The 21,183-nt window shown below is 35.9% G+C and overlaps 1 protein-coding gene across 5 annotated transcripts; it reads left to right on the top strand.

Annotated features, from left to right (window-relative positions):
- The first annotated feature begins 1,064 nt into the window (after nt 1–1,064).
- Nucleotides 1,065–19,777, top strand: LOC127255211 (histone deacetylase 5). Of its 5 annotated transcripts, none has more exons than XM_051280648.1 (15): nt 1,065–1,443; nt 1,875–2,076; nt 2,529–2,675; nt 2,780–2,892; nt 8,724–8,935; nt 12,250–12,314; nt 12,474–12,644; nt 12,828–12,914; nt 13,930–14,064; nt 17,092–17,215; nt 17,322–17,407; nt 17,524–17,717; nt 18,063–18,192; nt 19,224–19,288; nt 19,378–19,777. In XM_051280648.1, exons 1-15 carry the CDS (start codon nt 1,241–1,243, stop codon nt 19,541–19,543), a joined length of 2,100 nt encoding a protein of 699 aa, XP_051136605.1. In that variant the 5' UTR covers nt 1,065–1,240; the 3' UTR covers nt 19,544–19,777. The 5 variants fall into 5 exon arrangements, with proteins under 5 accessions (XP_051136605.1, XP_051136604.1, XP_051136608.1 ...); XM_051280647.1 differs by having other exon boundaries at nt 17,292–17,407; XM_051280651.1 differs by lacking the exon at nt 13,930–14,064.
- The last annotated feature ends 1,406 nt before the right edge of the window (nt 19,778–21,183 follow it).

Genomic DNA, 21,183 nt, shown 5'->3' with positions numbered 1-21,183 from the left:
AGAAATAAATAATTCAATAAAATAAAATAATATTCTGCGGACCATCCGACCCGCCTATTTCCTCAGAAATACATCTATTTCACCTGATTTTCTCGCAATACCCTTCGATCAGTCCAACAAACCCAATTGTAGGCCCATTTTTTCTTTTGACTTGAATTTTTTATACTTAATTATAAATTTCATACGTAACAATTTTATATATTTTAATGACCAATAAAATATTAGTTTAATTTATTACAAAAAAAGTACTTTGAGTCGAAGTAAAAAATATTTTAATATAAAAGTGCAATAAATAAAAACTATATATTATATGAAATTTATTAAAAAATTTATAAAATTGTAATTTTATAAATAAAATAAATAGTGACAAATTAATTATTATTTATTAAAATAAAAAAAATTATAGATAAATATTTATTATAAATAAATTTAATGGATAATAAAAAAATCTCAAATAATTATAATTGAGAAAAAAAAATATTTATAAACAAATTACTCTCTCTCATCAACATATAGATCACCTGCTTTCATTTGTGTCCTTACTATATTTTATGTAACTCTCTTTTTTCAGAAAGAGATTACGAAGGTGTGTTTGTTTGTAGGATTTTGATAAAATCCTATTATTCATTCAATTTTTTTTTTTTCTAAAAATATGAAAATCAAATATCTATTTTTTAGTTTTTATATTATATTAAAAATCAATTTTACATTCAAAACATAGCATCAACACCTATTTATATCACATCATACAACTATTCAAATTCAAAATTTTTACTATTCAAATCCCAACTAAAAATCCAAACCTGTTGATAGAAAATATAAAAATTGTAAATATGTATAGTATATTAATTTAATTTATAATTATTTATTATTTTTTATAATTTATATATATATATATATAGTAACTATAACATCATGTTCGACACCGATAGAATAATAGAGTATTTAATTAATAACTAGTATTTTTAAAGACAAACAGGGAGAACCTAACAGTGGCCAGTGGGGATAAAATACGACAGCCCAACAAATTTAGGAATTTAATTTAACCCAAATTGGTGAGAGGATACGGAAGGACACAAGTGTTTTTTGAATTTGACTACAGAAAGGCTAAAAGTTCAAAGAAGTTACAAAAGGGGAGGAGTCGTCCCTGCAATCTCAAATTCCCAACTTACCAGAGGGAGGACGAAGAGGAAACCTCTCGCAACTTGAAAATTCGCACCGGCACTGGAAAGCAAAGGGGATGGAGTCGAGTGGTGGGAGTGAGACTTCACTGAGCCGCCGAGGCTGTGATAATGCACCTACTAGGAAAGATCGCCGCGTTGGTTTGATATACGATGAAAGGATGTGTGGCCACTACGCGACAGAAGATGGGGATCATCCAGAGTGTCCCGACCGCATTCGGGCTATTTGGAAGAGCCTGGAGTCCTGCGGGTTTGCGAAGAGGTCTTTTCTCTAACCGAATTGCTTGTTCATGTCTCTTTCTGCAGTTCCTTGTCAAAACAATTTGGTTTCTTAGTTGTGGGTTTGTTGTTCCGTTGAATGCGTCGTGGCGTTCATCTAATTTGGTACTTGAAAAGTTCTCGAGTACGGAATTTCATGACCCTGGTGAGCAATGGTTTTTTTTGGATTAGATTGTTTTTGCTGAGAAACATGCTAATGGCGTCTAATCCTTTTCCTATTTATTCCTTTTCCAATTTTCCTGAAAATTTGATTTATCATCGGCGCCAATTTTGGTGGCTGAATGCAAAGTTTGGTGGAGGAAAAGACTGTGATAAATGTTATTTGTTTCCATTTACTGCTTTTGATCGCATTAAAAAGGTCATCTGAATGACTTAAGTTCCATCTCCAGCAAAGTTTATTTGTTCTTTGTGCAGATGTGTTGTTTTGGATGCCAAAAATGCGGAGGACAATCATATAGCTCTGGTTCACAGCAGAAACCACATCAATCTAATTAAGAATACTATCTCCAAAAGTACTCAGTCCGGGAGAAGACGAATTGCTTCATCATATAACTCCATATACTTTTCCAAAGGTTCATCAGAAGCTGCCTATCTTGCTGCAGGTTCTGTCATTGAGGTACTGCTCTTGAAACTCATACAGAAATTCTACTTGTGTTATTTTTCAGGAACTTGTAGCTTTTTTCATTGAAAAGGTAAGAAAATAACTCTAGATTTCTGGGATGTGGCAGCCCAGCTGGTACATTGTTTCTATTTGTAACCTTCGATTTTATTCACTATCTTGCAATACCTATGAATCATGTAAGATGGGTTTCTATACATGCGCTAAGAAATTGGCGTTATTTTTACAACCTAATAATCATGATGCAGTAGGTCCACTTGGGATAATGATTTTGAAAATTTCTTTGTAACCTGACCCTTTGTTTATTTGAAAGGCAACCCTTGGGATTGCAGTTGAGATTCATATTTCAAAAGAATGAAGGTGTTATGATAGTTTTATGTCCTTGCCATATCTTTCACTATGGTTCCATTTTTTTCCATAGAAGTTACACATGACATATTTTAATATAGGTCGCAGAGAAAGTTGCAGAAGGGCAACTTGATTCTTCATTTGCTATTGTCAGACCTCCTGGACATCATGCAGAAGTAGATGAACCAATGGGGTTTTGCCTGTACAATAATGTTGCTATTGCTGCAAGTTTCTTATTGAATGAACGTGTAAGATCCGATGCGTTTAGCTTAATTTTAATTATTTCATTTGTAAGAATGAAGTAATTTACTTGCATTTTAGTTTCTTATGTTAACTACTTTCCATACTGTAGAAGGATTTGGGGATCAACAAAATCCTGATTGTTGACTGGGATGTACATCATGGAAATGGCACTCAAAAAATGTTTTACAGTGATCCTCGAGTACTGTTCTTCTCTGTACACAGGTAATGATAATCTAATTCAAATCATTAACTCTCTTTCTTTCTGTTTCTCTTATGTCCACAGTTTAGTTTAAAAGATGCATGTGAGAGGAATGGAATGAAAATGGATGACATGACACTTTTTAAATACTAAAGTTGTGTTCTTTTGTGGGCCTTACCACATGATTTTACTATATAAATTCTTTTTTCTCTTAAAAAATATCACATTAAACATTTACTTTTCTTTTTCTATATTATACAACAAATTTATTTTACATTCAAAACATCACATCAATCTCTATTTATATCACATCAATCTCTATTTATATCACATCAAACAACTATTCAAATTCAAATTTTTACTATTCAAAAATGCAAACCCAAAAACTAAAATCCACAAATAAACACACCCTAACATGTTCCTTAGTTGACATGTCACTTGTAACACCCCGGCCGGCTCAAACCGGAGCGTCACCGCTACACCACACCAGAAGGCTCGTTCATCAATCAACGAGTCCTACGTTGTGGCGCTAAGGCTTAAATAATAAATACCAACAACTAATAGGAACTTAAAATCAAAGCGCACTAGTTTATCAATTAAGTAAATAAAGTTCAATTTAAAAACATAAATTGGAAATAGTTCAAATTGCATTAGTCTTTAAACACAATTAATGAGTTTCAAAACATTTTAGACTGTAAGGTAGTTCTCATTTTCCCCGATGGATCATATGACGTGAATGCATCACTTAGGCATAACGGAAGCATGATCACCTACAAAAAGAATCGTAAGAAGTGGGTCAACACAACGGTTGAGTAAACGCAATTAATCGAAGATAAATTAATACGATATAATGCCATAAAATCATTTGAAGAAGATAGTCGAATAAAATGTCACGTATCACATAAGGGAAACTCACACACACGAGTCTTTTAGCGCCTCCCTTATACCTCATTTTCATTCTCAAATAATAGCGATGAGCACATCACGAAGAAAACTCCACTAGGCCTTAATCAGGGCCGGCTCGACCCGGTTTTCCAATCTTATTACTTCGTATGACACGTCACATAATTTCACATAACAAACATAGGGTCATAACCCTCAAAAGAAACTCCACAATGTGTACATAAGGGTTCGAAATCCAAAGTACACGTAAATCAATTTATTATTAGTTGGCGAGGGGCGCCATACGGCCCACAACCCTCTAGTCTCCAATATAACATACCAAGAGGGGATTGTACGCAATCCAACCCTCCATCACGGATGACGGTCTAAAGACCTTTCCATCGTGAATGACAGGCACCTCGGAATCACCCAAAAAGGGAACCCGCCATCTCGATCCCTCGACCTAGCCCATTCGGGATCTAGTTCAAGGTTAGCTAGTTATCCTAAAATACCGGTATACCCTCACGTGTTTGCAAGGCACATAGGTGGAAGGCTATGCCTTATCATCCAAACAATCGACGAGTTGATCGGACTCGACGGGTAGTTTCAATTACCAATTTGACCAAATAGTCAACATGCTCTTAGGCAAATTTCAAAAAGAGTGTTTTAAACTCAAAATATTCCAATTGTCAACATTTAACCATGCAAAGTAGGATATTAGATCCAACAAGTTCGTTATGATTTCACTTTATTTCGTCAAATAAACATTCGAAAAATATTTCAATCACAATAGGCATGGTGTAACTCCAAAAATCATAATATTTAAATATACTCGTAAATCTTCCAAAAATCATAACTAGGTTAGGGCAAAACTAGGGTTTCAAACCCATCCCATAAATTCAGCGCTTTTCAATTTAGAATCCAATAATAATCTTCACATAAACATTATAATCAACTTTCTAGAAGAAATTGACAAAACCTAACACTTTTGGGGCAAACCCATTTGACAAGAATATTGAAAAAAATATCAATAGAAGGGGTTTAGGGAATTAAACATACGAATCTATCTAAGATTAATCCCACTTACCTCAAGAGAAAAGACCAAAAGGAAGAATCTTGGAGAAGAAGAACTCCAAGGTAGGGCTGGGCTGGTGGCGGCGCTGGCGCGGTTGTGCTGGCTGCTGTTGCTGTCCTTCTTTTCTCTTTTTTATTTTATTTTTTATTTTTTATTTTATTATTTTATTTAACATAACATACTTAGTTCTTTATTAATTATTTTATTCTACTTTGGCCCAAACTCAATTTTTAATTCTAATTTAAACCCAACTCTTTAATTAATTACACTAAAAGGCCAAAATAAATTATGCCCAAAATGAAATTTGTTCGACTCCGGCAAACTTCCGGCGATTATTTTACGGGGTATTACATCACTATTAGTATCTTTATGTTTTTGCTACAGTGACTATTAAAAAAGAATGATGGTTTAGTATAGGAAAGGTTGAGGATAAAAAAAAAGTAGTGGAAAATGGCACACCGCAAGCATACATTCACAAGCATGAAGAAATAACTGGCAGATTTCTAAAATAACGTTAGATATAAAATAATAAAGTAAGAAACAACTGACATTTTCCCTTCTCTATGAGTCAAACGGTTTGTCGTGCCGGGTTCGAGTTAAAAGTCTCAATCCTAACTTAATTTGTTTATTATCGTGTTGGGTTATAAACGGTTTATAATGTCGGGTTCGAGTTGAAAGTTTCAACCCTAACTCAACATGTTTATTATTGTGTTGGGTGCGTGTTAATCCGTATACTAATCGAGTCGAAAGTTTATATTCAAATCCAATTATTTTGTATCAAATTGTGGTTCTGGTCATTTTTTGTCAGCTCTATCTATGACCTGTGTAATACCCCGTAAAAATACTCGCCGGAAGTTTGCCGGAACTTGCGGACTTTGACGCCGGAGTCGGACAATATTATTTTAGGCCTAATTTATTTTGAGCTTTTGGTGTAAGAAATCAAGGAATTGGCTGTAAATTAGGAATAAAATTGAGTTTGGGGGTAAAATAAATAATAAACTAGATTTAGTTTATCAGTATCTCTTAATTTAGGTATCTTTATCTATAATTTGTTAAATATATCATATCTACAGTGTGGATTTCATAAGATATAGTGTATCCATAGTTTGTTAAAATATAACGTACATAGTTTGTTAAAATATAACGTATTCAAGTTAGAGTGTCAAGTATTTTATGTTAATAAAGTATAAAATAAAATAAAATAAAATAAAAAAAAAATAACAGAGGCAGCACAGCAGCCAGGAGCCGCCAGTCCCCTCCCCTCTTCTTCTTTGGAATTCTTCTTCACCAAAACTCTTCCTTTTGGTCTATTTTCTTAAAGTAAGTGGGATTAATCTTAGATAAATTGATATGTTCTAATCCCTAGACCCTTTCTATTAATACCCTTTTTCAAAATTATTGTCAAATGGGTTTGCACTAAAAGTGTTAGGTTTTACCAATTTCTTCTAGGAAGTTGATTATAATGTCATCTAAGGCTTATGTGAAGATTATTATTGAATTTTAAATTGAAAATCGTGGAATTTATAGGATGGGTTTGAAACCCTAGTTTTGCCCTAACCTAGTTATGATTTTTGGAAAAAGATTTACGAGTATATTTAAATATTATGATTTTTGGAGTTAGACCATACCTATTGTGATTGAAATATTTTTCGAATGTTTATTTGGCAAAATAAAGTGAGATCATAACGAACTTGTTGGATCTAATATCCTACTTTGCATGGTTAAATGTTGACAATTGGAATATTTTGAGTTTAAAACACTCTTTTTGAAATTTGCCTAAGAGCATGTTGAGTATTTGGTCAAATTGGTAATTAAAACTACCCGTCGAGTCCGATCAACTCGTCGATTGTTTGGATGATAAGGCATAGCCTTCCACCTCTGTGCCTTGCAAACACGTGAGGGTATACCGGTATTTTAGGATAACTAGCTAACCTTGAACTAAATCTTGAATGGGCTAGGTCGAGGGATCGAGATGGCGGGTTCCTTTTTTGGGTGATTCCGAGGTGCTCGTCATTCACGATGAAAAGGTCTTTAGACCGTCATCCGTGATGGAGGGATGGATTGCGTACAATCCCCTCTTGGTATGTTATATTGGAGACTAGAGGGTTGTGGGCCGTATGGTGCCCCTCGCAAACTAATAATAAATTTATTTTCGTGTACTTTGGGTTTCGAACCCTTATGTACACATTGTGGAGTTTCCTTTGAGGGTTGTGACCCTATGCTTGTTATGTGAAACTATGTGACGTCTCATATGAAGTAATAAGGTTGGAAAACCGGGTCGAGCCGGCCCTGATTAAGGCCTAGTGGAGTTTTCTTCGTGATGTGCTCATCATTATTATTTGAGAATGAAAAGGGGATATAAGGGAGGCGCTAAAAGACTCTTGTGTGTGAGTTATCCTTATGTGATATGTGTCATCTTATTCAAATTATGTTCTTCAAATGATTTTGTGGCATTATACCGTACTAATTTATCTTCGATTAATTGCGCTTACTCAACCGTTTTGTTGACCCTCTTCTTACAACTTTTTTTGTAGGTGATCATGTTTCTGTTATACTTAAATGATGCATCCACGTCATATGATCCATCGGGGGGAACTATAACTACTTCATCTTCTAAAATATTTTTGAAATCTATTATTAATGTTTAATAACTAATATCTTTTGAACTATTTCCAACTTATGTTTTTTACTCGAACATTATTTATTTAAATGATAAACCGGTGCGCTTTAATTCTAAATCTCTAAATAGTTATTTTGTAATGGTTATTTTAGCTTAGCGCTACAACGTAGGGCTCGTTGGTTGATGAACGAGCCTTACGGTGTGGCGTGGCGGTGACGCTCCGGTTTGAGCCAGCCGTGGTGTTACAGCCTGTGTTAAGATCATGCTTCCCATTGACTCCTCTTTTGATAGAAACAAAATAAAAGATAAGAAAAATCAAACGATATCAATCGTTTGCCCAAGAACAATCAAACGGTACCAACCGTTTGCCCAAAACCTGACGGCTACTTTATTCCAAAGTTTTCAGAATGATAATCTCAAACCTTAGTTCCTCTTTAAATACTATTATCTAAACCCTACTTACTAAGTATAGAATAAGTAAACCCAATAACTAAAAGGCAAGCCTAATTCAAAATATAGAAAAGCAAGTAAATAATATCTAAACCCACGAACAGCAGGCGTAAGCCCATCCCCGTCGTCAATACACAAGCATTTGTCAAAACTTCGTTTTCTCTTTAATCATAACTTCATGCACTTTCCGATTTTGCTTTCTATCATCATTTCTGAACGTACAATTTGTCTCGGATGATTAGACCACCACTTTGAATTACATTTTCACCCCTATCTAACTTTTTAAGTATTCATCAAATGGCTGTGATCTGTTCTTGATGTTTTCCTGCATGAAATTGTAATAGTCCGCATATATAAAGATTTTGTCCCCATGAGCTCGACGAAGAGTTTGTCAATACATAATTATGTAGGAATTGCCTTGCTGCACACATTACTTGTGCCACATTATTTTACTGAATTTGGCCTGAGAAGCTCGAATTTCGTGGGATGGTGTAGCGATAAAAGTTTACATAAACTCTTAAAGAATGAGGGTTCAATTCCATTTGATAACCTGTGTGTGAGTGGTGTGTTGTGACCCCCAACCCCTAGAAAAACAAAGAAAATACAAAGATAATGAATTTAGAAACTTCCTTTAACTTGGTTTTAGCATGGCACTTTTTTCCTTAAGTAAAAATTGGAAGCACAATAGGCAAGTAATGCAAACTTTCTAATGTGCCTGAAACATTACAGCTTACCAATCATCATTGTTCATGTTAGTGGCTATGCAATTCTTGCTTGAATTTTATTTTACTGATCTAATAAAATTTTGATATTTAATGTGGAATTAGGCATGACTTTGGGACATTCTATCCAACTGGTGATAATGGGTCATATATCATGATTGGAGAAGGACCAGGTGTAGGGTACAATATAAATGTTCCATGGGAAAATGGAAGGTGTGGAGATGTTGACTATCTTGCTGTTTGGGATCACATATTAATACCCATTGCCAAGGAATTCAATCCAGATATTATTTTGATTTCCGCTGGATTTGATGCAGGTTAGTAGATATTTTTGGCAATTTAACTGCAGAGCTCGTCTCTTGCATCTCTTTGAGCTTATGTTATGTACATTTACTGTATGCTTCACACATATATCAATGTTTTTCTGCATGTGAAAGCAATTGCGAAGCATTTGCTATCTTACTTCCTCCTAACGAGTGTATCATGGAATTTGTTTAATTTATATTATTCCTCTTTCTTATTATTGCATGCTTGCGTTCGCACTTAATATATTGGAATGATGTACTTGTTGTCTTGAAACACTATGCCGATATATACTCTCTTAATATATATTGTCAGGACCTATCCATTGAAAGAGAAACACTGAATATGTAATCAGAAGATTTACAAGGATGCCATAAACATCGATACTTTATGTAATTCAAATGCTAGTAGAAACACCATGACAAAACCCTCATATTAGTTATTGTGCTTGAGTTCACTTGTATAGTTTTGGAAACATTTGCTCATGAGACACAAGAAAATTGCAACACAAGGATCACGCTTTCGCTTTTCTAGAATTATGGGTTGTCAAATAGATCCTTATAAGAGTTCATACTAAGGTCAATGTATTACTGTTAGAGATGCTTTGTGGGAGTATCCTTACAAATGGAAAGTTGGGGTTACCTGCTCATAGAAAGATCACCACATGTAATAGGAGCCTCCTCTTAATCACAATAACCAGGAACCACCATAAATAGATTTCCCAATGAACCTTTATATGCCCATATAGTTCATCTTCAATATTTCTCTGGTCAATCACTTAAAAACAAAAATAACCAGGATTCCAGAAAATTGAACATAACTTCTCTCTAACATCATCCACTCTTATTCGTAGCAAGAAACTTTGGAACTGTTTCCTCAATCTTTATTGTTTGAAATCTCATTATGGAGACAGGCAGTGCATGTTTACACAAATATGTGTTGGCCAAGGTCTTTTTCGATTTCTAGTAAGTGGAGTTTCAATATGGTACATTTCTATTTTCAACTATAAATTTCCCATGTTATCCCTCATTAGTTCCCCATTAACTCAGTATTTTGTATTTATGTTTTATAGATGGAGAGCAACTTATATCGATAGAAACTTTTTTTGGTATTTAGCTTCTTAGATTACCTTATATCTCAATTACTCGGTCTTCGCTAAAATATAAGTCTTACATTATGGAATATGAATTTATGAAGGTGGCACACACTTTAGCACATGTTGCCTAGGTGCATGACTTGCTTTTATGTGCTCTACGTAGTTGTTGAAAGCGTGCAATAGCGGTGCTATCTTGGTGGCAGGTCATGGCTGTTGGCCGCCACTGTGTTTGCACAGCATGTGTTTGTCCTCTATGAGAGGTTGTGACGGCAATAGGGCGGTTCACAGCATAGAAAAACCTTAGCTGACTGTCGGCAGGTGAACAGCTTGCAGCTGAACCGCCCCTACCAAAGTATCTTGTCCATTGCTGCTGCAACTTTACTATGTCTCAGGATCGAATGGTAATTTAGGTTCAGATTTAATATTAATTGAACTTCTTTAATGTGATTTCCCCCACTTTCGTCCTCAGTTTCTTGATTTACTCCACCCTCATTTTTCATCTTCCAGCAGGAAGTGCTGTATTTGCTCATCTTTTCTAAACTTTATATAAATCTCTCTTTGTCATCTCACATGGAGCAATCTATCTTGTGGTATCAAATACTATACCAAGTAATTAAATTTGATTATCTATCTACAATAATAACTATACTATGTTAAATCTTACGTGACTATCCGTATATAATTTTTTGTTTGAAATGATTGCTCTATATAACATATTTATTGTGTACTACACAATTGTTGAGTGGTGGCCATCCTGCAATTTGTTTTCCCACTATAGCATTAGAGGTCTTGGTTGCTATCTAAGATTAACTAGTAATAACTATGGTGCTCTATCATTCATTTATATCTAATAGAAAAAAAAAAAAAAAGAGAAACAAAAAAGTACACTGATTTTATACTTTTGCTATAATTTTCTATGTGAACTCTTGATAATGCCTTTTTGATTTTTTTCTTTGGTTCGTTCATTCTTTTTTAATTTTTTCTCACCATTCCTCCTAAACTATAGTTTCTAAAATTGAGTAGTTGTATACTTGTATTAAAGATGTATATCATAATTATATTTAATTTTGGGCTTTGTTTTAGTAATGTTTACAAAATTAATGGCTCGAAGAATTCTGATTCATAATGGCTTGGCCCTTTTGTAAGTATGCTGTTGTAGTTTGATGGGTTTCAAGTAGCTCTAGGGCTGTGAGTTCAGTGTTCTTGGGAAGGAGCATTTGACATTTCTCACTTAATAGTAAAATCATCACAAACTAATTATATACTCCCTCCGTCCGCCTGCAAGAGTTACATTTACATTTTGCATCATCGTACTTAACATTAAAAATATCTTTATATTTTTATAATTTTTTATACAAATGTCATTTTATTAGTATTATAAGACACTAATAGAAGTATTTTTTGCCATTTTCCCTTTATTTGTACTACGTTTCGATATAATAATTAATATTAAAAAATCAACACTAAAAAGGTAAATGTAACTCTTGCAGACGGACGGAGAGAGTATCTTTTTAGTTCTTATGGTTGCCTATATTGAAGCTAACAAGTGGGTGAAATGACTTGTGTTTGAAATAGTTTGCTTGCCACAATTAAATCTCAAACAATTATAGTAAAATGCATGCACAAATAAAATCTTTACACAGCTCTTCATTTAGCATAGACTTTAATGATCCATGGTCAGATACATTTGAGTATGTTTGATGGCTATTGGTTTGAGAACATTGGCGTTTTTGCAAATTATAAAGCAAAATGCTTCCTTCAATTGCTAGCTTATGGTTATAAAATGCAGTATTGATTAGTTTTTGAACAAAGCTACCTTGTAGTCTATTTCCCTCATTTAGATTTAGAAGGTTCTTGGCTAGGACATTTACTGACTTGAAGAATCCAATTGCATTTTTTATTATTATTATTAGTTGTTAATGGTACCAAGGGACAACAGAAAAGTTTGTAATTATATCTACCCCTTGTTGGAAACAAGCATATTCCTTTTCTCTTAGCTAAAGTTTCCAATTCTTACTTGAAGTCCAATTATTACTTGAAGATGTACTTACAAAATATTTAGACATTCATATATATTCTTTTGCAGAGCTATGTAGTTGAAGTTGTACATGTCTATCTGTTTTTATTTCTTTGGTATAAAAAGTGGACTGAATCTATTATTAACATCAATTTTGCTTTTGAATGAAACAAAGTTAATTTATAATTTTATATATCCTCTTGTAATTTGAGCAGCCATAAGGGATCCTCTAGGGGGATGTCGGGTGACTCCATATGGGTACTCAATCATGCTTGAAAAGGTTTGCCACTTATTTAGTTGTACCTGTCACAAGTTCATGCAATTTTCATGATTCTTCTCGAAGTGTTTATTCCATTTGTTAATATTTTGTTGGTAGCTTGTTGGAAATGTCATACGTTGCTATTATGAATGTCTCTGTTTTCTCTATGACTTTTTGTAGTTGATGCCGTTTGCTAGAGGAAAGATTGTCATGGCACTTGAAGGAGGATACAATCTTGATTCAATAGCAAATTCAGTCCAAGCATGTGTTGGAGTGTTACTTGGAGATAGTCCTATTGCTGGGTCTCCACAATCTTATCCTTTTGAATCCACATGGCGGGTGATACATCAGGCAATAATGGAGAACCTTTAGTATTTCATTTTCAATTTTGTCTCGTAATTAATCTTCGTACTGGCCTGTTTATCGAAGAAGTAGTATCACACTTACATTAAGTATTTGTACAATTCTAGAACTTTTTATGATGTGATTTTTCTACTTTTGAACTCGTGCTTTGGACATGCTTTTCACTTTTAGGTACGCCAAGAATTAAGGGCTCATTGGCCAATTATTGCTTCAAAATTACCCAACAAGGTGTTTAGCAAGCCATCACCTCAAATGGATGTAAGGTTCCTTATTCTACTTTATAGCCTAGAAAATCTCCATCTTTGAATATCCTAACATATTATCGTAGATTCTCTTGGTTTTGTACATAGCTGACTCTTATCTTTTATATGTTTATTTAGGGTTACCTTATCATAATTGATCTTTATTTCTTTTAGCATGCTTGAATCTTCATAATGTCTGCCCCCGTAATTTTGCTTGATTTCTGATTGCAATGTATAGCCGTTACTTTGAATCAACCACTTAGAGGTGGGTCAGTTTCTTAAGTTTCCGTGTGAGTTGTAACTTTCATTGGGTTATTGTGTATTATTTGAAAGTAAGTTGATAATTTTAAAGAGTAAGTGTTGATGCTGTTTTCAACCAACAATAAAAAGTAAAATTCGAAAATAAATTCGAATTTGACTACAAGAATATCTGGAATTGAAAATCCCTAGATACCGTACAAAATGCAAGAAAATTTAAAGCAAAAGATACTGAAAAGAAAATAAAAGATGATCTCCAACGCAAATTTCACTGAAATTAATGCTGATTGAAGATGTCCTCTGCCGGACATAAATTGTTTGTTATATGCCCTCCAAGTCAATTATCGGATCGTGTGCGCGGTCGGTTGTAACTGACGAAAATCTCATCGCGGTTTCAACTCCCTGAAGAACCGCTTTTCGGTTGCATTCAATATCACCACCCGACTAGCCGACCAGACAGACTATGGACAGACCAGCCGACCAGACAGGCTGCGGACGAACTCATTGGTTAGACGAGCTACTGACTGACCAACCGACCGGACAAGCTACAGATTGGACAGCCGACCAGGCAAGTTACCGACTGACCAACCGACCAACCAAGCGACCGACCAAGCGACTGACCAACCGACCAACCAAACGACTGACCAACCGATCAACCAAGCGACTAATCTTTTCCTTCAATAGATTTTTGAAGGCCTACTTTCGTTTTTTGGGTTTATCTTCGGGCCTAAACGTTAGAATCCAGTTCTTAATTTGAACTTTTATCCCTTCAGGCTTCGGAGCGAGGTTTCGTCGGTCCCCATTCTGCGGCTGCCGAATCGGTTGCCAGGACGAGGATTCGACCTGGTCCTCCACCACTGGCCCCGGTTCTCTTGGCCCCTTCCGAGGCCACGGCCGTCCTCCACCAGGTAATTTTCACATCACTCCACTAGATTACTTTTAAGTTATATCTTTCTAATCACTCCAATTTCTTTTAACAGGCTACTCATGAGATCAATTTTCTCACCAGGGTGCCTTTGTTGGGCCCTGCTCGACCGATAGTGATGCGTTGTGCCGACCTGTCTTTCGCCGACTTGAGTCCTGGAGACTTTGATTCCCTAGCTCAAGTGGCCATTGACTTGCTGGTGCAGACTCCTGTCGAGTCTGCGGTAGCTCCAATACTCAGTCGGATGATAGAGAGGATCATCGAGCTTCAAGCCGACCTACCCTTGATCCGACCTTCAGCATCTGACACTGCACCGTCTCAACCAGCACCTGACACCGCGGCTATTGAGGCTTCCCTGACAAGAGTGACGGAAGACCTTGATGCAGCCTCTACTCAGTTGAGTGAGCTCCAGCACGAGCGACACAATTTGGCCGCCAAAATTTCCCAGAAGATGAAAGAACTTGAAGACCTTCAAAAAGAGCTGGAGACTCTAGACAAATGCATTCAAGAGGAAGGTCGCCTGGTGACGGAACATCGCCAGACCCAAGCAAGCCTCCATGGCCAACTGCAAGCAAGCATTCGGTCGAGGATTGTACAAAAACACCAGATGGCCTTCCTACAACGGAGGACGGCCCGATCTGAGCAAAAATGGGCGGACATAGTAATCGCCCTTAAAGCCCTCCTTTTGTAGATGTAGACAATGTCAAACCTTGTATATATAAATGTAACCTCGAACCTTAATTTTATCCTATTTTCCGATCACTGATCCATGAATTTGCACCACATAATTAAAATAGGAATTACCTATTTAAAAAAAACCTAAAAAAAAACAAATCACAACAAACCTTCGAACCTTTTAGCACATGGCTTCTCCCCGAATCCGTATTCCTTCCACCAATTGGGAAAGTTCCTTGCAACCATTCTTAGTTGGCAAACACCCCATGCTGAAGACCTAATACAAGTGCTCAAACAACTTGATTTTAGATTCAAATTTCCTGGCAGGGGTACGAAAATCATACATCGTACAATTCGCCTGATGGAACGTGTGTCCATCGGCTATGAACCCCTCACCGACATTCTCACCCGCATATCAGACCTTGATAGATCATCATGTCATGGCGGTTCTTCCTGACCTTACCGAACAAGACCTTTAAGAAATGCAAGACCAGTGGGATCTCTATCATCACAACCTCGAAGATCTCATTGACGAGGAACCCGAAGTGGTTACTGCCAATTGGGACGAAGATTCTGAACCAGAAGATGATCATGTTTGTGTCACCATTTCGGATGACAAATAAAACCCTTCCCTATGAGGATTCTTAGATTTACTGTAATAAAAATTAACGACAGTGCTCTGAAAAGGCAGGAACATTAATATTTTCATGTACTAATTTTCCTTCCTGATTCACAATAATAAAAACTCCATTCCCGATCTTTCTGTAAATGATGAAAGGCCCCTCCCAATTCGGGGGCCATTTACCCAATTGATCAACCTTCTTGTACGTGGGTAATATTGTTTTCCGTACTAGATCTCTTTCCGAAAAAGTTCGATAAGACACCTTCTTTCCATAATATCGCGCCCGTACTTCGTTCTACCGGATTATTTGTTCCAAGGCTTCCATACGTTCTGTATCCACCGTCTTCAGTTGTTGCATCATACTTTGCTGACATTCCATCGTGTGGTCTATGCTAGTATGAGCAACTCGGAAAGTGTGTACGTTGAGTTTGGCTGGAAGTATGGTGTCCTGACCGAATGTGAGATGATAAGGAGAGAATCCCGTGGACGAACTCTTACTGTTCCGGTGAGCCCATAAAGCCTGAGGCAGCAACGTATGCCACTTCCTGGAATTTCCTTCTATCATTTTCCGAATGATATTGATAATGATCTTGTTTGCTGCCTCAGCAGCCTGCCCGTTGGCCTGTGGATAGTAAGGTGATGAATGGTGAAGTTTCACGTGAAAACTTGCCAAAAATTCAATAAACTCTTCTCCTGTGAACATCAGACCCTGGTCAGTGATGAGAGTATGTGGAATTCCAAACCGATAAACTTTCATTGGGCTATTGTGTATTATTTGAAAGTAAGTTGATAATTTTAAAGAGTAAGTGTTGATGCTGTTTTCAACAATAATAAAAAGTAAAATTCGAAGATAAATTCGAATTTGACTACAATAACATCTGAAATTGAAAATCCCTGGATACCGTACAAAATGCAAGAAAATTTAAAGCAAAAGATACTGAAAAGAAAATAAAAGATGATCCCCAACGCAAATTTCACTAAAATTGATGCTGATTGAAGATGCCCTCTGCTGGATGTGAATTGTTTGTTATATGCCCTCCAAGTCAGTTATCGGATCGTGTGCGCGGTCGGTTGTAACTGACGAAAACCCCCTCGCGGTTGCAAGTGCCTGAAGAACTGCTTTTCGGTTGCATTCCATGCCACCACCCGACCAGCCGAGCAGACAGATTATGGACAGACCAGCCGACCACACAAGCTGCGGACAAACTAATCGGTTAGACGAGCTACTGACTGACCAACCGACCGGACAAACTACCGATTGGACAGCTGACTAGGCAAGCTACCGACTGACCAACCGACCAACCAAACGACTGACCAACTGACCAACCAAGCGACTGACCAATCAATCAACCAAGCGATTGACCTTTTCCTTCAATAGATGTTCGAAGGTCTACTTTCTTTTTTTGGGTTTATCGGTGGGCCCAAACGTTAGAATACAGTTATAGGTCCGATGAAACCCTAAAATATTTAAATATATAACAGTAAGAAACAAGATGTAGCTCTGATTGCATCAACCCTAAAGTTGAATAACTTCCCATGGCTTTAACTATGATTGATCTCATATCGGTGAAGTAGTTACTTTGTGAACTCAAGTTCCATGAAGTGATAATTACTCTTTTTCTAGTAAATTTTTGGGATTCAACTATCCAGTATCAAAACACATTATATCTAATCTTTGTTAGTTTCATTCTTCTAATACATTATTTCATGTAGATTCCTAGTTCTGATTCGGATGGTGAGCCTGAAAATGGAACTGCAACTATACTGGACGTGGTTCAGACTCTCGAAGATATTATAAAACCTTTTAGCAGCCTCAAAGTTGATGAAGATTCTCAAGGTAACAGCTGTTGAAATTTCTTTCTGGCCAGAAAGCCATTTTTTCTTATTAAATCTCTGGCTGAATGTGGATCAAGCTACTATTGTTCTTCCATCGTTGAGATTAGAGCTTCAGAAAGTCTACATTTGGTATGCTGCATTTGGATCAAATATGAGCATGGCAAGGTTTCTCTGTTACATTGAAGGCGGGCAGGTAGAGTTGCTCTTCCTGCATTCAACAATCTAAATGAACAGGCGTTCTCGATAACATTGAAATTCTCATATTTGTTGAATTTTGTTTCTTCACAATCTTTTTGGAATTACTTTCAGACAGAAGGAATGAAGAGGCCATGTGTGGGTTCGATGGACAGAAGCAAGCCTGTTGAGATTATGTGGAAGACTTACCCACATCGATTATTCTTTGGTCGTGATTACACTTCTACATGGGGTCCTGGAGGTGTTGCTTTTCTACATCCTGAAAGCAATTCTAATGAGAAAGCTTACTTGTGCCTCTACAAAATTACGTATGTAAATCAATCCTGAATTCTCCTATGTCATTGCAGGAAGTGTCTTGGTAATTTTTACTTCTCGCCATATGATAAATTTTGATATCATGTGGGAATAATTAGAAATCCATATATAAAAGCATTATTTGTAATTATTGTTTATATTTATCAAGCTTGATCAGATTGATAACTATTGGGAAGTTACAGTAAATTTCAACTTGATATCTGTCCTAAATGGAAATTTTTGATTAAGAAAGAGTACGATCTAGGGCTAAATACTGCTGTTCTAAAATGAAATTTTGCCTCTACAAGCTACTTGGAATCCTGGCATTTGTCCTATTTGTTCTCTTATTTCTGTATCAGGCTGGAGCAGTTTAATGATGTGCTGCTTCAGGAAAATGGTTCAAGCCACCATTCGAGCCATCCTACATTTGATATGACTGCATTGGACAGGATTAAAAGTGAAACATCCATCTCAGTGGAGACTCCCAAGGTATGTATGTATTGAAAGACTTTCGAAATATTCGTTCCTTGTTTTCATGTACATTAACCTGAGCAAATTAATGCACTGGCAGTCTACTTCTTTTAGTATCATAATTACTTTTATGATATCCTAATTTAGGTTGTAGAAATTACAACTTAATTTTTTCTGATTAAGTGTATGGATCAGAAATAATAATAAAACCAAAGAAATTATTCCCTCCAAAATTTTATTATGTTAAACTGGTATCCTGCTGCACATTGGAAGAGTCTTGTCATATATGTTAACTTTTATTAATTATTTGGAGAAAATTGCAAAGAATATCCACATGTATACCTCATTATCACCGCAAAATATATATCATACATGTTTGCAAAAATTGTTATTTCTATCCTTTGGTCTCGCATGATCGCTCGTGACCGCGCGTGTGGTATGAACATCACGTACTACCAAATGATAGAAATAACAAATTTTGCAAACATATAGAATATATTTTTGTCAGCGAGATAAATATAGGACAAAAGTGATAATGGGGTATCCAGATATTTTTTGCAATTTTTCCTAATTATTTGTGACCTTTATTGTAGACAGAAGTCTTTATTATAAAACAGAAAACATGTAGCATACTGTCAGAGCATGAGCACTAAATACATTTTTTCTCATGCAATTTTATGTTGCTAAAATAACGGTACTTCTACCAGTCAATGCCATCTTAAGTAATAAGTTTAATAGATCAGCGTAAAGTAGAATGAAGATATAAATAGAACACAATAGAATTAGAGTTTGATTCTTGCAAAATATTCGGTGCTATTGAAGTAATTACAGGGCATTTCAATTCTAACATCATCAAGAAGACACATATGGGAAGGATATACAGTCCAATACTCCCTAACCGTCTGTTTATTTGAAAGTCTTTTTAGCATAAATAAAAATGGTCCTTAATATTTGAATGGTCAAAGTTATCTCAAAAATCTTTCATTTTCTACATATCCCATGTCATCATCTCCATTTCCAATTCCCATGTTACCTTCTCTTTCACACAGAGGGGCTGGTACCATAATGTCGTCTATTTAGGTCTTGAGAAAGATATTCCAGTTCTCACAATGACGTAAGCTTATTCTTTCGACATTCTTTTGTTCCATTTGCTTTCACAAATTTGGGCTGTTGTGACATTGTCTCTCATTGCCATGTATTCAGGTGCTCCCTTTCTGACATCGAGAGCTTCAAATCTGGCACGTTGCCTATAAAGCCACCATGCAAAGAATATGGTAACACTCTTATTAAAGGGCTGGCAGAAGGAAAGCATCTCTCGGAGGAGGAAGCCTCAGCTTACATTGAGGAAGCATATACGAAACCCTTGTGATTTCATTCACTATGTACGGTCAGATCATTCAAAATGATCTTGCGAACTTCCTCCGTTATTTTTAACTATCTCTTAGCTCTTGTGATGGATTGCATATATGCTATTGTTCAAATGTTCTGGCTTAGCTGCAAACATCTTACTTATTAGGGTGCCTCAGGATCTTGATGGTGCGTGTATATCGATTGGCTTAAGAAGACTACTTCCTATTTGAGATTTCTTGATGCTTATTGTGTATCTAGATGAAATTCTATGGTAGTAATTGCTCATGAAATTCTATGGTAGAAATATCGTGTTCTTTATAATTTTTAATATATATAATTAAAATCATATATTAAACAAATTTACTACTGTTATTCATGGCTGTGATTCGATGGAAACTTTTTATAAATATTAATTTATACTTATATTCTTGAATCCATTGATAAGACTGAAATGTCATTTTCCTTTGGACATGATTATTAAGGAAGTTGTGTTAGAAAGTTTGGTGTATTCATTTGATTGTTTTTTTCAACACAATTTTTTATTAATATTATTAAAAAGTATAATATATAATATATATTATATCTATTAATAAAAAGTAAGAATTCAGTAATTAAAAAACTTTTGGATTCCTCGCATTCTGATTTCTTTTTTTTTTTTTTAATTCATTTGATCTTTTTATTGGCAATTCAATGGTTGAGTATAACTAGAGGTCTTTTGATAATTTAAAAAATTTATTAAGGATCTTTAATTAAAAAAAAAATAATTAGAAAAAATTATCTCAAACTATCTTTGATATATTCGGAATTAAGTTAATTCTAAATAAAATAAAAAATATTTTAGAATAATTAATTTCCAAAATCGTACATAGTCAAAATATAATGATGTATAAAGTATACAAATGATATCTCTATAATATTATTATAATATTTTATTGTGAAATATCCTCCTTTTATGTAATTTACTCAATTTGATGTCCAAATAAATACATTAGGATGAATTTTATTAACTCGCGGATTATTTATTATAACGGGATAAAGTCGACTTTATGTTTTCTAAAATACAAGGTTTCTTCACCATTATGTATATATAGATGATATGTAATTTCAATTGACATGATATATAAATCAGATTGTTAAGTACGAATTTTATAATTAGGTTAAAGGCCCAAGATATAGGGAAATTTGGGCCTGTAATCGAGTATGTTTGGCAGTTAAGGGATTTTCGGGGTGATTGGTTAGATCGGCTGTCCTTCCGAGCGGATAAGCGGGTCGGAAGGTCCGCGGTGACAGGCAGGTCGGTTGGTCCGCAATCGGATAGGCAGGTCGGAAGGTCCGCGGTCGGATAGGCAGGTCGGAAAGTCCGCGGTCAGACAGGAAGGTCGGTTGGTCCGCAGTCGGATAAGCAGGTCGGAAGATCCGCGGTCAGATAGGCAGGTCGGAAAGTCCGCGGTTGGACAGGCAGGTCGGTTGGTCCGCAGTCGGATAAGGGGGTCTGAAGGTCCGCGGTCGGATAAGCAGGTCGGAAGGTCCGCGGTCTGATAAGCAGGTCGGAAGGTCCGCGGTTGGATAGGCACGACGGAGAATCTGTCGGCAAATAGGCAGGTCGGAAGGTCCGCGGTCGGATGATCCGTAGTCGGATAAGCAGGTCGGATGGTCTGC

Source organism: Andrographis paniculata, unplaced genomic scaffold (assembly GCF_009805555.1).
Source record: "Andrographis paniculata isolate CXL003 unplaced genomic scaffold, ASM980555v1 Contig53END, whole genome shotgun sequence".
Classification (NCBI taxonomy): Eukaryota; Viridiplantae; Streptophyta; class Magnoliopsida; order Lamiales; family Acanthaceae; genus Andrographis; species Andrographis paniculata.
Note: the sequence above shows the minus strand (reverse complement) of the source record. Positions and strands in the feature narration are given on the sequence as shown.

Bases quoted from the DNA above. Each gene is read 5' to 3' on its own strand.
- LOC127255211 (XM_051280647.1), top strand. From the start codon at position 1,241: ATGGAGTCGAGTGGTGGGAGTGAGACTTCACTGAGCCGCCGAGGCTGT. The intron at 2,676-2,779 runs GTAAGATCCGAT...TCCATACTGTAG, and splicing joins GTTTCTTATTGAATGAACGT to AAGGATTTGGGGATCAACAA. The intron at 8,936-12,249 runs GTTAGTAGATAT...TAATTTGAGCAG, and splicing joins TTCCGCTGGATTTGATGCAG to CCATAAGGGATCCTCTAGGG.